This window comes from Carcharodon carcharias (genome assembly GCF_017639515.1).
Source record: "Carcharodon carcharias isolate sCarCar2 chromosome 40 unlocalized genomic scaffold, sCarCar2.pri SUPER_40_unloc_4, whole genome shotgun sequence".
In the NCBI taxonomy this organism is placed as follows: Eukaryota; Metazoa; Chordata; class Chondrichthyes; order Lamniformes; family Lamnidae; genus Carcharodon; species Carcharodon carcharias.
Genome location: NW_024470858.1, coordinates 690,228 through 710,907, shown reverse-complemented (window position 1 = coordinate 710,907; position 20,680 = coordinate 690,228). Strand labels below are relative to the sequence as shown.

At 51.7% G+C, this 20,680-nt stretch overlaps 1 protein-coding gene across 1 annotated transcript in view; it reads right to left on the bottom strand.

Annotated features, from left to right (window-relative positions):
* The window catches only part of LOC121275037 (polyhomeotic-like protein 1), a gene marked incomplete at its 3' end in the record, with an annotated part of 273,630 nt that overhangs the window by 43,823 nt on the left and 209,127 nt on the right, over nt 1–20,680 (bottom strand). Inside the window, exon 11 of the mRNA XM_041182427.1 lies at nt 18,319–18,472. Within this exon, the coding sequence (XP_041038361.1) occupies nt 18,319–18,472 (154 nt within the window). The remainder of the gene's footprint in view (nt 1–18,318; nt 18,473–20,680) is intronic.

The following is a 20,680-nucleotide window of genomic DNA, read 5'->3' as shown; positions in this document are numbered from 1 at the left end:
AGAGACAGGCAGAGAGTGAGGGCGTTTCCCCATCATAGAGACAGGCAGAGAGTGAGGGTTATTCCCCAACATAGAGACAGGCAGAGAGTGAGGGTTATTCCCCAACATGGAGACAGGCAGAGACTGAGGGTTATTTCCATTTTAGAGACAGGCAGAGAGCGAGGACTATTACCCAACATAGAGACGGGCAGAAAGTGAGGGCTATTCACCATCATAGAGACAGGTAGAGAGTGAGGGTTATTCCCCAGCAAAGAGACAGGCAGAGAATGAGGGTTATTCACCAACATAGAGACAAGCAGAGAGTGAGGGTTATTCCCCATCATAGAGACAGGCAGAGAGTGAGGGATATTCCCCATAATAGAGACAGGCAGAGAGTGAGGGTTATTCCCATCATAGAGATAGGCAGAGAGTGAGGGCTATTCCCCATCATAGAGGCAGGCAGAGAGTGAAGGTTATTCCCCAACATAGAGAAAGGCAGAGAGTGAGGGTTATTCCCCAACATGGAGACTGGCAGAGAGTGAGGGATATTTCCATCCTAGAGACAGGCAGAGAGTGAGGGTTATTCCGCAACATAGAGACAGGTAGAGAGTGAGAGTTGTTCCCCAACATAGAGACAGGCAGAGAGTGAGGGTTATTCCCCAACATGGAGGCAGGCAGTGAGTGAGGGTTATTCCCATCATAAAGGCAGGCAGAGAGTGAGGTTTACTCCCCAACATAGAGACAGGCAGAGAGTGAGGGTGATTCCCCAACATAGAGACAGGCAGAGAGTGAGGGTTATTCCGCAACATAGTGACAGGCAGAGAGTGAGGTTTATTCCCATCACAGAGATAGACAGAGAGTGAGGGTTATTGCCATCATAGAGACAGGCAAAGAGTGAGGGTTATTCCCATCATAGAGACAGGTAGAGAGTGAGGGATATTGCCATCATAGAGACAGGCAGAGAGTGAGGGTTATTCCCCAACATAGAGACAGGCAGATAGTGAGGTTTATTCTCCAACATAGAGACAGGCAGAGAGAGAGGGTTATTGCACAACATTGAGACAGGCAGAGAGTGAGAGTTATTCCCCAACATAGAGACAGGCAGAGAGTGAGGGCTATTGCCATCATAGAGACAGGCAGAGAGTGAGGGCTATTCCCCAACATAGAGACAGGTAGAGAGTGAGGGCTATTGCCATCATAGAGACAGGCAGAGAGTGAGGGCTATTCCCCAACATAGAGACAGGCAGAGAGTGAGGGTTATTCCCCAACATCGTGACAGGCAGAGAGTGAGGGCTATTTCCATCATAGAGACAGGCAGAGAGTGAGTGTTATTCCCCAACATAGTGACACGCAGAGAGTGAGGGTTATTCCCCATCATAGAGACAGGCAGAGAGTGAGGGTTATTCCCCAACATGGAGACAGGCAGAGAGTGAGTGTTATCACCCATCATAGAGACAGGCAGAAAGTGAGGGCTATTACCCAACATAGAGACAGGCAGAAAGTGAGGGCTATTCCCCATCATAGAGACAGGTAGAGAGTGTGGGTTATTCCCCAACATAGAGACAGGCAAAAGGTGAGGGTTATTCACCAACATAGAGACAAGCAGAGAGTGAGGGTTATTCCCCTTCATAGAGACAGGCAGAGAGTGAGGGTTATTCCGCATCATAGAGACAGGCAGAGAGTGAGGGTTATTCCCATCATAGAGACAGGCAGAGAGTGAGGGCGTTTCCCCATCATAGAGACAGGCAGAGAGTATGGGTTATTCCCCAACATAGAGACAGGCAGAGAGTGAGGGTTATTCCCCAACATGGAGACAGGCAGAGAGTGAGGGTTATTTCCATCCGAGAGACAGGCAGAGAGTGAGGGTTATTCCCCAACATAGACACAGGCAGAGAGTGAGGTTTATTCCACAACATAGAGACAGGCAGAAAATGAGGGTTATTCCCATCATAGAGACAGGCAGAGATTGAGGTTTATTCCCCAACATAGACACAGGCAGAGAGTGAGGGTTATTCCCATCATAGAGACAGGCAGCGAGTGAGGGCTATTCCACAACATAGAGACAGGCAGAGAGTGAGCGTTACTTCCATCCTAGAGACAGGCAGAGAGTGAGTGTTATTTCCCAACATAGTGACAGGCAGAGAGTGAGGGCTATTTCCATCATAGAGACAGGCAGAGAGTGAGTGTTATTCCCCAACATAGTGACATGCAGAGAGTGAGGGTTATTCCCCAAAATAGAGACAGGCAAAGAGTGAGGGTTATTCCACAAAATAGAGAGAGGCAGAGAGTGAGGGTTATTCCCCATCATAGAGACAGGCAGAGAGTGAGGGTTATTCCCCAACATGGAGACAGGCAGAGAGTGAGTGTTATCACCCATCATAGAGACAGGCAGAAAGTGAGGGCGATTACCCAACATAGAGACAGGCAGAAAGTGAGGGCTATTCCCCATCATAGAGACAGGCAGAGGGTGAGGGTTATTCACCAACATAGAGACAAGTAGCGAGTGAGGCTTATTCCCCATCATAGAGACAGGCAGAGAGTGAGGGTTATTCCCCATCATAGAGACAGGCAGAGAGTGAGGGTTATTCCTATCATAGAGACAGGCAGAGAGTGAGGGCATTTCCCCATCATAGAGACAGGCAGAGAGTGAGGGTTATTCCCCAACACAGAGACAGGCAGAGAGTGAGGGTTATTCCACAACATGGAGACAGGCAGAGAGTGAGGGTTATTCACCATCATAGAGACAGGTAGAGAGTGAGGGTTATTCCCCAACATAGAGACAGGCAGAGGGTGAGAGTTATTCACCAACATAGAGACAAGCAGAGAGTGAGGTTTATTCCCCATCATAGAGACAGGCAGAGAGTGAGGGTTATTCCCCATCATAGAGACAGGCAGAGAGTGAGGGTTATTCCCATCATAGAGACAGGCAGAGAGTGAGGGCATTTCCCCATCATAGAGACAGGCAGAGAGTGAGGGTTATTCCCCAACATAGAGACAGGCAGAGAGTGAGGGTTATTCCCCAACATGCAGACAGGCAGAGAGTGAGGGTTATTTCCATTTTAGAGACAGGCAGAGAGTGAGGGTTATTCCCCAACATAGACACAGGCAGAGAGTGAGGTTTATTCCACAACATAGAGACAGGCAGAGAGTGAGGGTTATTCCCATCATAGAGACAGGCAGAGAGTGAGGTTTATTCCCCAACATAGACACAGGCAGAGAGTGAGGGTAATTCCCATCATAGAGACAGGCAGCGAGTGAGGGCTATTCCACAACATAGAGACAGGCAGAGAGTGAGGGTTATTCCCCAACATGAAGACAGACAGAGAGTGAGGGTTAATTCCATCCTAGAGACAGGCAGAGAGTGAGTGTTATTCCCCAACATAGAGACAGGCAGAGAGTGAGTGTTATTTCCCAACATAGTGACAGGCAGAGAGTGAGGGCTATTTCCATCATTGAGACAGGCAGAGAATGAGTGTTTTTCCGCAACATAGTGACATGCAGAGAGTGAGGGTTATTCCCCAACATGGAGACAGGCAGAGAGTGAGTGTTATCACCCATCATAGAGACAGGCAGAAAGTGAGGGCTATTACCCAACATAGAGACAGGCAGAAAGTGAGGGCTATTCCCCATCATAGTGACAGGTAGAGAGTGAGGGTTATTCCCCATCATAGAGACAGGCAGAGGGTGAGGGTTATTCACCAACATAGAGACAAGCAGCGAGTGAGGGTTATTCCCCATCATAGAGATAGGCAGAGAGTGAGGGTTATTCCCCATCATAGAGACAGGCAGAGAGTGAGTGTTATTCCCATCATAGAGACAGGCAGAGAGTGAGGGCGTTTCCCCATCATAGAGACAGGCAGAGAGTGAGGGTTATTCCCCAACATAGAGACAGGCAGAGAGTGAGGGTTATTCCCCAACATGGAGACAGGCAGAGAGTGAGGGTTATTTCCATCCTAGAGACAGGCAGAGAGTGAGGGTTATTCCCCAACATAGACACAGGCAGAGAGTGAGGTTTATTCCACAACATAGAGACAGGCAGAGAGTGAGGGTTATTCCCCAACATGGCGGCAGGCAGAGAGTGAGTGTTATTCCCATCGTAGAGACAGGCAGAGAGTGAGGTTTATTCCCCAACATAGAGACAGGCAGCGAGTGAGGGTTATTCCCATCATAGAGACAGGCAGAGAGTGAGGGTTATTCCCATCATAGAGACAGGCAGAGAGAGAGGGTTATTCCCATCATAGAGACAGGCAGCCAGTGAGGGCTATTCCACAACATAGAGACAGGCAGAGATTGAGGGTTATTCCCCAACATGGAGACAGACAGAGAGTGAGGGTTACTTCCATCATAGAGACAGGCAGAGAGTGAGTGTTATTTCCCAACATAGAGACAGGCAGAGAGTGAGGTTCATTCCCCAACATAGACACAGGCAGAGAGTGAGGGTTATTCCCCAACATGGAGACAGGCAGAGAGTGAGGTTTATTTCCCAATATAGAGACAGGCAGACAGTGAGGGCTATTCCCCAACATAGAGACAGGCAGAGAGTGAGGGTTATTCCCATCATAGAGAAAGGCAGAGAGTGAGGGTTATTCCCCAACATGGAGACAGACAGAGAGTGAGGTTTATTTCCCAACATAGAGACAGGCAGACTGTGAGGGTTATTCCACAACATAGTGACAGGCAGAGAGTGAGGGTTATTGCCATCATAGAGACAGGCAGAGAGTGAGGGCTATTCCCATCATAGAGAAAGGCAGAGAGTGAGGGTTATTGCCATCATAGAGACAGGCAGAGAGTGAGGGCTATTTCCCAACATAGCGACAGGCAGAGAGTGAGGTTTATTCCCCAACATAGAGACAGGCAGAGAGTGAGGGCTATTCCACAACATAGAGACAGGCAGAGAGTGAGGGTTATTCCCCATCTTAGAGACAGGCAGAGAGTGAGGGCTATTGCCATCATAGAGACAGGCAGATAGTGAGGGTTATTCTCCAACATAGAAACAGGCAGAGTGTGAGGGTTATTCTCCAACATAGAAACAGGCAGAGTGTGAGGGTTATTCCCCAACATAGAGACAGGCAGAGAGTGAGGGTTATTCCCCAACATTGGAGACAGGCAGAGAGTGAGGGTTATTTCCATCCTAGAGACAGGCAGATTTGGGGGTTATTCCCCAACATAGAGACAGGCAGAGAGTGAGGGTTATTCCCCAACATAGAGACAGGCAGAGAGTGAGGGTTATTCCCCAACATGGAGACAGGCAGAGGGTGAGGGTGATTCCCATCATAGAGACAGGCAGAGAGTGAGGTTTATTCCCCAACATAGAGACAGGCAGAGAGTGAGGGTTATTCCCCAACATAGAGACAGGCAGAGAGTGAGGGTTATTCCGCAACATAGAGACAGGCCGAGAGTGAGGGTTATTCCCCAACATGGAGACAGGCAGAGAGTGAGGGTTATTCCCCAACATGGAGACAGGCAGAGAGTGAGGGTTATTCCCATCATAGAGACAGGCAGAGAGTGGGAGTTATTCCCCAACATAGAGACAGGCAGAGAGTGAGGGTTATTCCTGTCATAGAGACAGGCAGAGAGTAAGGGTTATTCCCCGTCATAGGTACAGGGAGAGAGTGAGGGTTATTCACTTCATTGAGACAGGCAGAGAGTGAGTTTTATACACATCACAGAGACAGGCAGAGAGTGGGGGTTATTCCTGCCATAGAGACAGGTAGAGAATGAGGTTTATTCAGAACATAGAGACAGGCATGTGTGTGGCTTCTTCCTGCCACAGAGACAAGCAGAGGGTGGGGGTTATTCCCTTCGTAGACACAGGCCAAGAGTGGGAGTTATTCCCCCACATAGAGACAGGCAGAGAGTGAGGGTTATTGCCATCATAGAGACAGGCAAAGAGTGAGGGTTATTCCCATCATAGAGACAGGCAGAGAGTGAGGGTTATTCCCATCATAGAGAGAGGCAGAGAGTGAGGTTTATTCCCCAACATAGAGACAGGCAGAGACTGAGGGTTATTCCCCAACATAGAGTCAGGCAGAGTGTGAGGGTTATTCCGCAACATAGAGACAGGCAGAGAGTGAGGGTTATTCCCATCACAGAGATAGGCAGAGAGTGAGGGTTATTGCCATCATAGAGACAGGTAGAGAGTGAGGGCTATTGCCATCATAGAGACAGGCAGAGAGTGAGGGCTATTCCCCAACATAGAGACAGGCAGAGAGTGAGGGTTATTTCCATCTTAGAGACAGGCAGAGAGTGAGGGTTATTCCCCAACATGGAGGCAGGCAGAGAGTGAGGGTTATTCCCATCATAGAGACAGGCAGAGAGTGAGGTTTATTCCCCAACATAGAGACAGGCAGAGAGTGAGGGTTATTCCCCAACATAGAGACAGGCAGAGAGTGAGGGTTATTCCGCAACATAGAGACAGGCCGAGAGTGAGGGTTATTCCCCAACATGGAGACAGGCAGAGAGTGAGGGTTATTCCCCAACATGGAGACAGGCAGAGAGTGAGGGTTATTCCCATCATAGAGACAGGCAGAGAGTGGGAGTTATTCCCCAACATAGAGACAGGCAGAGAGTGAGGGTTATTCCTGTCATAGAGACAGGCAGAGAGTAAGGGTTATTCCCCGTCATAGGTACAGGGAGAGAGTGAGGGTTATTCACTTCATTGAGACAGGCAGAGAGTGAGTTTTATACACATCACAGAGACAGGCAGAGAGTGGGGGTTATTCCTGCCATAGAGACAGGTAGAGAATGAGGTTTATTCAGAACATAGAGACAGGCATGTGTGGGGCTTCTTCCTGCCACAGAGACAAGCAGAGGGTGGGGGTTATTCCCTTCCTAGACACAGGCCAAGAGTGGGAGTTATTCCCCCACATAGAGACAGGCAGAGAGTGAGGGTTATTGCCATCATAGAGACAGGCAAAGAGTGAGGGTTATTCCCATCATAGAGACAGGCAGAGAGTGAGGGTTATTCCCATCATAGAGAGAGGCAGAGAGTGAGGTTTATTCCCCAACATAGAGACAGGCAGAGACTGAGGGTTATTCCCCAACATAGAGTCAGGCAGAGTGTGAGGGTTATTCCGTAACATAGAGACAGGCAGAGAGTGAGGGTTATTCCCATCACAGAGATAGGCAGAGAGTGAGGGTTATTGCCATCATAGAGACAGGTAGAGAGTGAGGGCTATTGCCATCATAGAGACAGGCAGAGAGTGAGGGCTATTCCCCAACATAGAGACAGGCAGAGAGTGAGGGTTATTTCCATCTTAGAGACAGGCAGAGAGTGAGGGCTATTACCCAACATAGAGACAGGCAGAAAGTGAGGGCTATTCCCCATCATAGAGACAGGTAGAGAGTAAGGGTTATTCCCCATCATAGAGACAGGCAGAGAGTGAGGGTTATTCCCATCATAGCAACAGGCAGAGAGTGGGGGTTATTCCCATCATAGAGACAGGCAGAGTGTGGCGGTTATTCCCATCATAGAGACAGGCAGAGTGTGGGGGTTATTCCCATCATAGAGACAGGCAGAGTGTGGGAGTTATTCCCATCAGAGAGACAGGCAGAGGGCGGGGGTAAACGTTATTATAGAGACAGGCAGAGAGCGGGGGTATACGGTATTATACAACCAGGCAGAGATTGGGGGTATACGGTATTATAGAGACAGGCAGACAGCGGGAAAAATGGTATTATAGAGACAGGCAGAGAGCAGGGGTAAACGATATTATAGAGACAGGCAGAGAGCGGGGGTAAATGGTATTATGGGGGCAGGCAGAGAGCGGGGGTAAACAGTATTATAGAGACAGGCAGAGAGCGGGTGTAAACGGTATAATAGAGACAGGCAGAGAGTGGGGGTAAACGGTATCATAGAGACAGGCAGAGAGTGAGGGTTAACGGTATTATAGAGACAAGCAGAGAGCGGGGATAAACGGTATCATAGAGACAGGCAGAGAGCGGGGGTAAACGGTGTTATAGAGACCGGGAGAGAGCGGGGATAAATGGTATCATAGAGACAGGCAGAGAGTGGGTGTAAACGGTATTATAGAGACACGCAGAGAGTGGGTGTAAATGGTATGAAAGAAACAGGCAGAGAGCAGGGTTAAATGGTATTATGGAGACAGGCAAAGAGCCGGGGTAAACTGTATTCTGGAGACAGGCAGGGAGCGGGGTAAATGGTATTATGGAGACAGGCAGAGAGTGGGGTTAAACGGTATTAGGGAGACAGGCAGAGAGCGGGGGTAAACGGTATTATAGAGACAGGCAGAGAGCGGGGAAAAACGGTATTGTAGAGACAGGCAGAGAGCGGGGGTAAACGGTATTATAGAGACAGGCAGAGAGCGGGGGTAAATGGTATTATAGAGACAGGCAGAGAGCGGGGGTAAACGGTATTATAGAGACAAGCAGAGAGTGGGTGTAAACGGTATTATAGAGACAGGCAGAGAGCGGGGATAAACGGTATTATAGAGACAGGCAGAGAGCGGGGGTAAATGGTATCATAGAGACAGGCAGCGAGTGGGGGTAGACAGTATTATAGAGACAGGCAGAGAGTGGGTGTAAACGGTATTATAGAGACACGCAGAGAGTGGGTGTAAACGGTATGAAAGAGACAGGCAGAGAGCGGGGTTAAATGGTATTATGGAGGCAGGCAAAGAGCGGGGGTAAATGGTATTATCGAGACAGGCAGAGAGTGGGTGTAAACGGTATTATAGAGACAGGCAGAGAGCGGGGATAAACGGTATTATAGAGGCAGGCAAAGAGCGGGGGTAAACTGTATTATGGAGACAGGCAGAGAGCGGGGATAAACGGTATTATAGAGACAGGCAGAGAGTGGGGGTAAACAGTATTATAGAGACAGGCAGAGAGTGGGTGTAAACGGTATTATAGAGACACGCAGAGAGTGGGTGTAAACGGTATTATAGAGACACGCAGAGAGTGGGTGTAAACGGTATGAAAGAGACAGGCAGAGAGCGGGGTTAAATGGTATGATGGAGACAGGCAAAGAGCGGGGGTAAACTGTATTATGGAGACAGGCAGGGAGCGGGGTATACGGTATTATGGAGACAGGCAGAGAGCGGGGTTAAATGGTATTAGGGAGACAGGCAGAGAGCGGGTGTAATTGGTATTATAGAGACAGGCAGAGAGCGGGGAAAAATGGTATTGTATAGTCAGGCAGAGAGCGGGGGAAAATGGTATTAAAGAGACAGGCAGAGAGCGGGAGTAAACGGTATTATAGAGACAGGCAAAGAGAGGGGTAAACGGTATTATAGAGACAGGCAGAAAGCGGGGGTAAACGGTATTATAGAGACAGGCAGAGAGTGAGGGTTGTTCCCCAACATAGAGACAGGCAGAGAGTGAGGGTTATTCCCCAACAAAGCGACAAGCAGAGAGTGAGGGTTATTCCCATCATCGAGACAGGCAGAGAGTGAGGGTTATTCCCCAACATAGAGACAGGCAGAGAGCGAGGGTTATTCCCCAACATAGAGACAGGCAGAGAGTGAGGGTTATTCCCCAACATAGAGACAGGCAGAGAGTGAGGGTTATTCCCCAACATGGAGACAGGCAGAGAGTGAGGGTTATTCCCCAACATGGAGACAGGCAGAGAGTGAGGGTTATTCCCATCATAGAGACGGGCAGAGAGTGGGAGTTATTCCCCAACATAGCGACAGGCAGAGAGTGGGAGTTATTCCCCAACATAGAGACAGGCAGAGAGTGAGGGTTATTCCTGTCATAGACACAGGCAGAGAGTAAGGGTTATTCCCCGTCATAGGGATAGGGAGAGAGTGAGGGTTATTCACTTCATTGAGACAGGCAGAGAGTGAGTTTTATACACATCACAGAGACAGGCAGAGAGTGAGGGTTATTGCCATCATAGAGACAGGCAAAGAGTGAGGGTTATTCCCATCATAGAGACAGGCAAAGAGTGAGGGTTATTCCCCAACATGGAGACAGGCAGAGAGTGAGCGTTATTCCCATCATAGAGAGAGGCAGAGAGTGAGGTTTATTCCCCAACATAGAGACAGGCAGAGACTGAGGGTTATTCCCCAACATAGAGTCAGGCAGAGAGTGAGGGTTATTCCGCAACATAGAGACAGGCAGAGAGTGAGGGTTATTCCCATCACAGAGATAGGCAGAGAGTGAGGGTTATTGCCATCATAGAGACAGGTAGAGAGTGAGGGCTATTGCCATCATAGAGACAGGCAGAGAGTGAGGGCTATTCCCCAACATAGAGACAGGCAGAGAGTGAGGGTTATTTCCATCCTAGAGACAGGCAGAGAGTGAGGGTTATTCCCCAACATGGAGGCAGGCAGAGAGTGAGGGTTATTCCCATCATAGAGACAGGCAGAGAGTGAGGTTTATTCCCCAACATAGTGACAGGCAGAGAGTGAGGGTTATTCCCCAACATAGAGACAGGCAGACAGTGAGGGTTATTCCGCAACATAGAGACAGGCAGACAGTGAGGGTTATTCCCCAACATGGAGACAGGCAGAGAGTGAGGGTTATTCCCATCACAGAGATAGGCAGAGAGTGAGGCCTATTGCCATCATAGAGACAGGCAGAGAGTGAGGGTTATTCCCCAACATAGTGACAGGCAGAGAGTGAGGTTATTCCCCAACATAAAGACAGGCAGAGAGTGAGGGTTATTGCCATCATAGAGACAGGCAAAGAGTGAGGGTTATTCCCATCAGAGACAGGCAGAGTGTGAGGGTTATTCCCCAACTTAGCGACAGGCAGAGAGTGAGGGTTATTCGCAACATAGCGACAGTCAGAGAGTGAGGGTTATTCCCCAAAATGGAGACAGGCAGAGAGTGAGGGTTATTCCCATCATAGAGACAGGTAAAGAGTGAGGGCTATTGCCATCATAGAGACAGGCAGAGCGTGAGGGCTATTCCCCAACATAGAGACAGGCAGAGAGTGAGGGTTATTCCCCAACATAGTGACAGGCAGAGAGTGAGGGCTATTGCCATCATAGAGACAGGCAGAGAGTGAGGGTTATTCCCCAACATAGTGACACGCAGAGAGTGAGGGTTATTCCCCAAAATAGAGACAGGCAAAGAGTGAGGGTTATTCCACAAAATAGAGACAGGCAGAGAGTGAGGGTTATTCCCCATCATAGAGACAGGCAGAGAGTGAGGGTTATTCCCCAACATGGAGACAGGCAGAGAGTGAGGGTTATTACCCATCATAGAGACAGGCAGAAAGTGAGGGCTATTACCCAACATAGAGACAGGCAGAAAGTGAGGGTTATTCCCCAACATAGAGACAAGCAGAGGGTGAGGGTTATTCACCAACATAGAGACAAACAGAGAGTGAGGGTTATTCCCCATCATAGAGACAGGCAGAGAGTGAGGGCTATTCCCCTACATAGAGGCAGGCAGAGAGTGAGGGTTATTCCCCAACATAGTGACAGGCAGAGAGTAAGGGCTATTGCCATCATAGAGACAGGCAGAGAGTGAGGGTTATTCCCCAACATAGTGACACGCAGAGAGTGAGGGTTATTCCCCAAAATAGAGACAGGCAAAGAGTGAGGGTTATTCCACAAAATAGAGACAGGCAGAGAGTGAGGGTTATTCCCCATCATAGAGACAGGCAGAGAGTGAGGGTTATTCCCCAACATGGAGACAGGCAGAGAGTGAGGGTTATTACCCATCATAGAGACAGGCAGAAAGTGAGGACTATTACCCAACATAGAGACAGGCAGAAAGTGAGGGCTATTCCCCATCATAGAGACAGGTAGAGAGTGAGGGTTATTTCCCATCATAGAGACAGGCAGAGAGTGAGGGTTATTCCCATCATAGCAACAGGCAGAGAGTGGGGGTTATTCCCATCATAGAGACAGGCAGAGTGTGGGGGTTATTCCCATCATAGAGACAGGCAGAGTGTGGGGGTTATTCCCATCATAGAGACAGGCAGAATGTAGGGGTTATTCCCATCAGAGAGACAGGCAGAGGGCGGGGGTAAACGGTATTATAGAGACAGGCAGAGAGCGGGGGTATACGGTATTATACAACCAGGCAGAGATTGGGGGTATACGGTATTATAGAGACAGGCAGACAGCGGGAAAAATGGTATTATAGAGACAGGCAGAGAGCCGGGGTAAACGATATTATAGAGACAGGCAGAGAGCGGGGGTAAATGGTATTATCGGGGCAGGCAGAGAGCGGGGGTAAACAGTATTATAGAGACAGGCAGAGAGCGGGTGTAAACGGTATAATAGAGACAGGCAGAGAGTGGGGGTAAACGGTATCATAGAGTCAGGCAGAGAGTGAGGGTTAACGGTATTATAGAGACAAGCAGAGAGTGGGGGTAAACAGTATTATAGAGACAGGCAGAGAGTGGGTGTAAACGGTATTATGGAGACACGCAGAGAGTGGGTGTAAATGGTATGAAAGAAACAGGCAGAGAGCAGGGTTAAATGGTATTATGGAGACAGTCAAAGAGCGGGGGTAAACTGTATTATGGAGACAGGCAGGGAGCGGGGTAAACGGTATTATGGAGACAGGCAGAGAGCGGGGTTAAACGGTATTAGGGAGACAGGCAGAGAGCGGGGGTAAACGGTATTATAGAGACAGGCAGAGAGCGGGGAAAAACGGTATTGTAGAGACAGGCAGAGAGCGGGGGTAAACGGTATTATAGAGACAGGCAGAGAGCGGGGGTAAATGGTATTATAGAGACAGGCAGAGAGCGGGGGTAAACGGTATTATAGAGACAAGCAGAGAGTGGGTGCAAACGGTATTATAGAGACAGGCAGAGAGCGGGGATAAATGGTATTATAGAGACAGGCAGAGAGCAGGGGTAAATGGTATCATAGAGACAGGCAGCGAGTGGGGGTAGACAGTATTATAGAGACAGGCAGAGAGTGGGTGTAAACAGTATTATAGAGACAGGCAGAGAGTGGGTGTAAACGATATTATAGAGACACGCAGAGAGTGGGTGTAAACGGTATGAAAGAGACAGGCAGAGAGCGGGGTTAAATGGTATTATGGAGGCAGGCAAAGGGCGGGGGTAAACTGTATTATGGAGACAGGCAGAGAGCGGGGATAAACGGTATTATAGAGACAGGCAGAGAGTGGGGGTAAACAGTATTATAGAGACAGGCAGAGAGTGGGTGTAAATGGTATTATAGAGACAGGCAGAGAGTGGGTGTAAACGGTATTATAGAGACACGCAGAGAGTGGGTGTAAACGGTATGAAAGAGACAGGCAGAGAGCGGGGTTAAGTGGTATTATGGAGACAGGCAAAGAGCGGGGGTAAACTGTATTATGGAGACAGGCAGGGAGCGGGGGTAAACGGTATTATGGAGACAGGCGGAGAGCGGGGGTAAACGGTATTAGGGAGACAGGCGGAGAGCGGGGGCAAACGGTATTATAGAGACAGGCAGAGAGCGGGGAAAAATGGTATTGTATAGACAGGCAGAGAGCGGGGGTAAACGGTATTATAGAGACAGGCAGAGAGCGGGAGTAAACGGTATTATAGAGACAGGCAAAGAGAGGGGTAAACGGTATTATAGAGACAGGCAGAAAGCGGGGGTAAACGGTATTATAGAGACAGGCAGAGAGTGAGGGTTATTCCCCAACATAGAGACAGGCAGAGAGTGAGGGTTATTCCCCAACATAGAGACAGGCAGAGAGTGAGGGTTATTCCCCAACATAGAGACAGGCAGAGAGTGAGGGTTATTCCCCAACATGGAGACAGGCAGAGAGTGAGGGTTATTCCCCAACATGGAGACAGGCAGAGAGTGAGGGTTATTCCCATCATAGAGACAGGCAGAGAGTGGGAGTTATTCTACAACATAGCGACAGGCAGAGAGTGGGAGTTATTCCCCAACATAGAGACAGGCAGAGAGTGAGGGTTATTCCTGTCATAGAGACAGGCAGAGAGTAAGGGTTATTCCCCATCATAGGGACAGGGAGAGAGTGAGGGTTATTCACTTCATTGAGACAGGCAGAGAGTGAGTTTTATACACATCACAGAGACAGGCAGAGAGTGAGGTTTATTCAGAACATAGAGACAGGCAGAGGTGGGGCTTATTCCTGCCATAGAGACAAGCAGCGGGTGGGGGTTATTCCCATCGTAGACACAGGCCGAGAGTTGAGGTTATTCCCCGTCATAGAGACAGGCAGAGAGTTAGGGTTCTTCCTGTCATACAGACAGGCAGCGAGTGGGGGTTATTCCCATCCAAGAGACAGGCAGACAGTGGGAGTTATTCCCATCATGGAGACAGTCAGAAAGTGGGGGTTATTCCCATCATAGCAACAGGCAGAGAGTGGGGGTTATTCCCATCATAGAGACAGGCAGAGTGTGGGGGTTATTCCCATCAGAGAGACAGGCAGAGGGCGGGCGTAAACGGTATTATAGAGACAGGCAGAGAGCGGGGGTATACGGTATTATACAACCAGGCAGAGATTGGGTGTATACGGTATTATAAAGACAGGCAGACAGCGGGAAAAATGGTATTATAGAGACAGGCAGAGAGCAGGGGTAAACGATATTATAGAGACAGGCAGAGAGCGGGGGTAAATGGTATTATCGAGGCAGGCAGAGAGCGGAGGTAAACAGTATTATAGAGACAGGCAGAGAGCGGGTGTAAACGGTATAATAGAGACAGGCAGAGAGTGGGGGTAAACGGTATCATAGAGACAGGCAGAGAGTGAGGGTAAATGGTATTATAGAGACAAGCAGAGAGCGGGGATAAACGGTATTATAGAGACAGGCAGAGAGCGGGGGTAAATGGTATTATAGAGACAGGCAGAGAGCGGGGATAAATGGTATCATAGAGACAGGCAGAGAGTGGGGGTAAACAGTATTATAGAGACAGGCAGAGAGTGGGTGTAAACGGTATTATAGAGACACGCAGAGAGTGTGTGTAAACGGTATGAAAGAGACAGGCAGAGAGCGGGGTTAAATGATATGATGGAGACAGGCAAAGAGCCGGGGTAAACTGTATTATGGAGACAGGCAGGGAGCGGGGTAAACGGTATTATGGAGACAGGCAGAGAGCGGGGGTAAACGGTATTAGGGCGACAGGCAGAGAGCGGGGGTAAACGGTATCATAGAGACAGGCAGAGAGTGAGGGTTAACGGTATTATAGAGACAAGCAGAGAGCGGGGATAAACGGTATTATAGAGACAGGCAGAGAGCGGGGGTAAACGGTGTTATAGAGACAGGCAGAGAGCGGGGATAAATGGTATCATAGAGACAGGCAGAGAGTGGGGTTAAACAGTATTATAGAGACAGGCAGAGAGTGGGTGTAAACAGTATTATAGAGACAGGCAGAGAGTGGGTGTAAACGGTATTATAGAGACAGGCAGAGAGTGGGTGTAAACGGTATGAAAGAGACAGGAAGAGAGCGGGGTTAAATGGTATTATGGAGGCAGGCAAAGAGCGGGGGTAAACGGTATTATAGAGACAGGCAGAGAGTGGGTGTAAACGGTATTATAGAGACAGGCAGAGAGCGGGGATAAACGGTATTATAGAGACAGGCAGAGAGTGGGGGTAAACGGTATGAAAGAGACAGGCAGAGAGCGGGGTTAAATGGTATTATGGAGACAGGCAAAGAGCGGGGGTAAACTGTATTATGGAGACAGGCAGGGAGTGGGGGTAAACGGTATTATGGAGACAGGCAGAGAGCCGGGGTAAACGGTATTAGGGCGACAGGCAGAGAGCGGGGGTAAACGGTATTATAGAGACAGGCAGAGAGTGGGTGTAAACGGTATTATAGAGACAGGCAGAGAGTGGGTATAAATGGTATTATAGAGACAGGCAGAGAGCGGGGGTAAACGGTATTAGGGAGACAGGCAGAGAGCGGGGGTAAACGGTATTATAGAGACAGGCACAGAGTGGGTGTAAACGGTATAATAGAGACAGGCAGAGAGTGGGGGTAAACGGTATCATAGAGACAGGCAGAGAATGAGGGTTAATGGTATTATAGAGACAAGCAGAGAGCGGGGATAAACGGTATTATAGAGACAGGCAGAGAGCGGGGGTAAACGGTATTATAGAGACAGGCAGAGAGCGGGGATAAATGGTATCATAGAGACAGGCAGGGAGTGGGGGTAAACAGTATTATAGAGACAGGCAGAGAGTGGGTGTAAACGGTATTATAGAGACACGCAGAGAGTGGGTGTAAACGGTATGAAAGAGACAGGCAGAGAGCGGGGTTAAATGGTATGATGGAGACAGGCAAAGAGCAGGGGTAAACTGTATTATGGAGACAGGCAGGGAGCTGGGTAAACGGTATTATGGAGACAGGCAGAGAGCGGGGGTAAACGGTATTAGGGCGACAGGCAGAGAGCGGGGGTAAACGGTATTATAGAGACAGGCAGAGAGTGAGGGTTAACGGTATTATAGAGACAAGCAGAGAGCGGGGATAAACGGTATTATAGAGACAGGCAGAGAGCGGGGGTAAATGGTGTTATAGAGACAGGCAGAGAGCGGGGATAAATGGTATCATAGAGACAGGCAGAGAGTGGGGTTAAACAGTATTATAGAGACAGGCAGAGAGTGGGTGTAAGCAGTATTATAGAGACAGGCAGAGAGTGGGTGTAAACGGTATTATAGAGACAGGCAGAGAGTGGGTGTAAACGGTATGAAAGAGACAGGCAGAGAGCGGGGTTAAATGGTATTACGGAGGCAGGCAAAGAGCGGGGGTAAATGGTATTATAGAGACAGGCAGAGAGTGGGTGTAAACGGTATTATAGAGACAGGCAGAGAGCAGGGATAAACGGTATTATAGAGACAGGCAGAGAGTGGGGGTAAACAGTATTATAGAGACAGGCAGAGAGTGTGTGTAAACGGTATTATAGAGACAGGCAGAGAGTGGGTGTAAACGGTATTATAGAGACGCAGAGAGTGGGTGTAAACGGTATGAAAGAGACAGGCAGAGAGCGGGGTTAAATGGTATTATGGAGACAGGCAAAGAGCGGGGGTAAACTGTATTATGGAGACAGGCAGGGAGCAGGGGTAAACGGTATTATGGAGACAGGCAGAGAGCGGGGGTAAACGGTATTAGGGCGACAGGCAGAGAGCGGGGGTAAACGGTATTATAGACAGGCAGAGAGCGGGGAAAAACGGTATTGTAGAGACAGGCAGAGAGCAGGGGTAAACAGTATTATAGAGATAGGCAGAGAGCGGGAGTAAACGGTATTATAGAGACAGGCAGAGAGTGGGTGTAAACGGTATTATAGAGACAGGCAGAGAGCGGGGATAAACGGTATTATAGAGACAGGCAGAGAGCGGGGGTAAACGGTATTAGGGAGACAGGCAGAGAGCGGGGGTAAACGGTATTATAGAGACAGGCAGAGAGCGGGGAAAAACGTTGTTGTAGAGACAGGCAGAGAGGGGGGGTAAACGGTATTATAGAGACAAGGTCAAAGAGAGGGGTAAACGGTATTATAGAGACAGGCAGAGAGTGGGTGTAAACGGTATTATAGAGACAGGCAGAGAGCGGGGATAAACGGTATTATAGAGACAGGCAGAGAGCGGGGGTAAACGGTATTAGGGAGACAGGCAGAGAGCGGGGGTAAACGGTATTATAGAGACAGGCAGAGAGCGGGGAAAAACGTTGTTGTAGAGACAGGCAGAGAGTGGGGGTAAACGGTATTATAGAGACAAGGTCAAAGAGAGGGGTAAACGGTATTATAGAGACAAGGTCAAAGAGTTCAAGGTTTAGAGATGAACCAAAAGTGTGAAGGAAATGGAAGAGATGGAGTGAGGCAGGAGAGGGTGGCAGAGAGGAGGAACAAAAGGAGAGAAATTGAGGGAGGAGATAGACCGAGTTGGAGGCTGGAGATGGATAGAGGAAGGAGGGGAGGGGGTGAGGAGACAGAGAGACGGAGGGAGGGGGAGGCAGGGGGAGGGGGAGACGGAGGGAGGGGGAGACGGAGGGAGACGGAGGGAGGGGGAGGCAGACACAGGGTATGGTGCACACGCTGAGCTAAGCTGCAGTCTGGGTCGCTCCCTCCGAGGGAGGCTGTGGGGAGATGGAGGGAGGGGGAGACAGAGGGAGATGGAGGGAGGGGGAGACAGAGGGAGGGGGAGACGGAGAGAGACAGAGGGAGGGGGAGACAGATACAGGGTAGGGTGCACACACTGAGCTGAGCTACACTCTGGGTCGCTCCCGCCGAGGGAGGGAGGGAGGGGGAGACGGAGGGAGGGGGATATGGAGGGAGACAGGGAGGGGGAGACAGATACAGGGTAGGGTGCACACACTGAGCTGAGCTACACTCTGGGTCGCTCCCTCCGAGGGAGGGAGGGGGAGACGGAGGGAGGGGGAGGCAGAGGGAGGGGGAGACAGATACAGGGTAGGGTGCACACATTGAGCTGAGCTGCAATCTGGGTCACTCCCTCCGTTACCTTGAGCTGTTTTTTGGGAATGTTGACCCGGACACTGTCTCCACTTCCCTTGCGGGTTGTCCTGCGTCCGATCCGGGGATCTGTGTCCTTGTGGAGCTGGCTCAGTTTGTCCATGGTGAACCTCCGCACACCTTTCCGACAGCTCACGTTGTACCTGCAGAACACGGGATCCGGTCAGTGCCCCGCAGGATCCGGTCAGTGCCCCGTGGGATCCGGTCAGTGCCACACAGGATCCGCTCAGTGCCCCGCGGGATCCGGTCAGTGCCCCGCGGGATCCGGTCAGTGCCCCGCGGGATCCGGTCAGTGCCCCGCGGGATCCGGTCAGTGCCACACAGGATCCGGTCAGTGCCCCGCGGGATCCGGTCAGTGCCACACGGGATCCGGTCAGTGCCCCGCGGGATCCAGTCAGTGCCCCGCGGGATCCGGTCAGTGCCCCGCGGGATCCGGTCAGTGGTTCGCCGGATCCGGTCAGCGCCCCGCGGGGATGGGGGTCAGTGCCCCGCGGGGATGGGGGTCAGTGCCCCGCGGGGATGGGGGTCAGTGGGATGGAGGTCAGTGGGATGGGGGTCAGTGGGATGGTGGTCAGTGCCCCGCAGGGATGGGGGTCAGTGCCCCGCGGGGATGGGGGTCAGTGCCCCGCGGGGATGGGGGTCAGTGCCCCGCGGGGATGGGGGTCAGTGCCCCGCGGGGATGGGGGTCAGTGGGATGGAGGTCAGTGGGATGGTGGTCAGTGGGATGGGGGTCAGTGCCCCGCGGGGATGGGGGTCAGTGGGACGGGGGTCAGTGCCCCGCGGGGATGGGGGTCAGTGGGATGGAGGTCAGTGGGATGGAGGTCAGTGGGATGGGGGTCAGTGGGATGGGGGTCAGTGGGATGGTGGTCAGTGGGATGGGGGTCAGTGCCCCGCGGGGATGGGGGTCAGTGGCCCGCAGGGATGGGGGTCAGTGGGACGGGGGTCAGTGGGACGGGGGTCAGTGCCTCGCGGGGATGGGGGTCAGTGGGATGGGGGTCAGTGTCTCGTGGGGTTAGGGGTCAGTGAGATGGGGGTCGGGGGATGGGAGTCAGTGCCTCGCGGGGATGGGGATTAGGGGGTTGGGGTCAGGGGGTCAGTGGGATGGGGGTCAGTGTCTCGCGGGGATGGGGGTCAGTGGGATGAGGGTCAGTGCCTCGCGGGGATGGGGGTCGGGGGATGGGGGTCAGGGGGTCAGTGGGATGGGGGTCAGTATCTTGCGGGGTTAGGGGTCAGTGGGATGGGGGTCATTTGGATGGGGGTCAGTGCCTCGCGGGGATGGGGGTCAGTGGGATGGCGCTCAGTGTATCGTGGGGATGGTGGTCAGTGGGATGGGGGTCAGTGGGATGGGGGTCAGTGCCTCACGGGGATGGAGGTCAGGGGGTTGGGGGTCAGGGGGATGGGAGTCAGGGGGTCAGTGGGATGGGGGTCAGTGCCTCGCGGGGATGGGGGTCAGGGGGATGGGGGTCAGTGCGATGGGGGTCAGTGCCTCGCGGGGATGGGGGTCAGGGGGATGGGGGTCAGTGTCTTGCAGGGTTAGGGGTCAGTGGGATGGGGGTCAGTGTATCGTGGGGTTGGGGGTCAGTGTCTTGCGGGGTTAGGGGTCAGTGGGATGGGGGTCAGTGGGATGGGGGTCAGTGGGATGGGGGTCAGTGGGATGGGGGTCAGTGGGATGGGGTCAGGGGGTTGGGGGTCAGGGGGTTGGGGGTCAGGGGGTTGGGGGTCAGGGGGTCAGGGGGATGGGGGTCAGGGGGATGGGGGTCAGGGGGATGGGGGTCAGGGGGATGGGGGTCAGGGGAATGGTGGTCAGGGGGATGGGGGTCAGTGGGATGGGGGGTCAGTGTCTCGAGGGGATGAGGGTCAGTGTCTCGCGGGGATGGGGGTCTGTGCCTCGCGGGGATGGGGGTCAGTGCCTCGCGGGGATGGGGGTCAGTGTCTTGCGGGGTTAGGGGTCAGTGGGATGGGGGTCAGTGCCTCGCGGGGATGGGGGTCAGTGTCTTGCGGGGTTAGGGGTCAGAGGGATGGGGGTCAGGGGGATGGGGGTCAGGGGGATGGGGGTCAGGGGGATGGGGGTCAATGGGATGGGGCTCAGTGTATCGCAGGGTTGGGGGTCAGGGGGATGGGGGTCAGTGGGATGGGGGTCAGTGTCTCCCGGGGATGGGGGTCAGTGTCCCGCGGGGATGGGGGTCAGTGTCTCACGGGGATGGGGGTCAGTGCCCCGCGGGGATGGGGGTCAGTGCCCCGCGGGGATGGGGGTCAGTGGGATGGGGGTCAGTGGGATGGGGGTCAGTGCCTCGCAGGGATGGGGGTCAGGGGGATAGGGGTCAGTGGGATGGGGGTCGGTGTCTCACGGG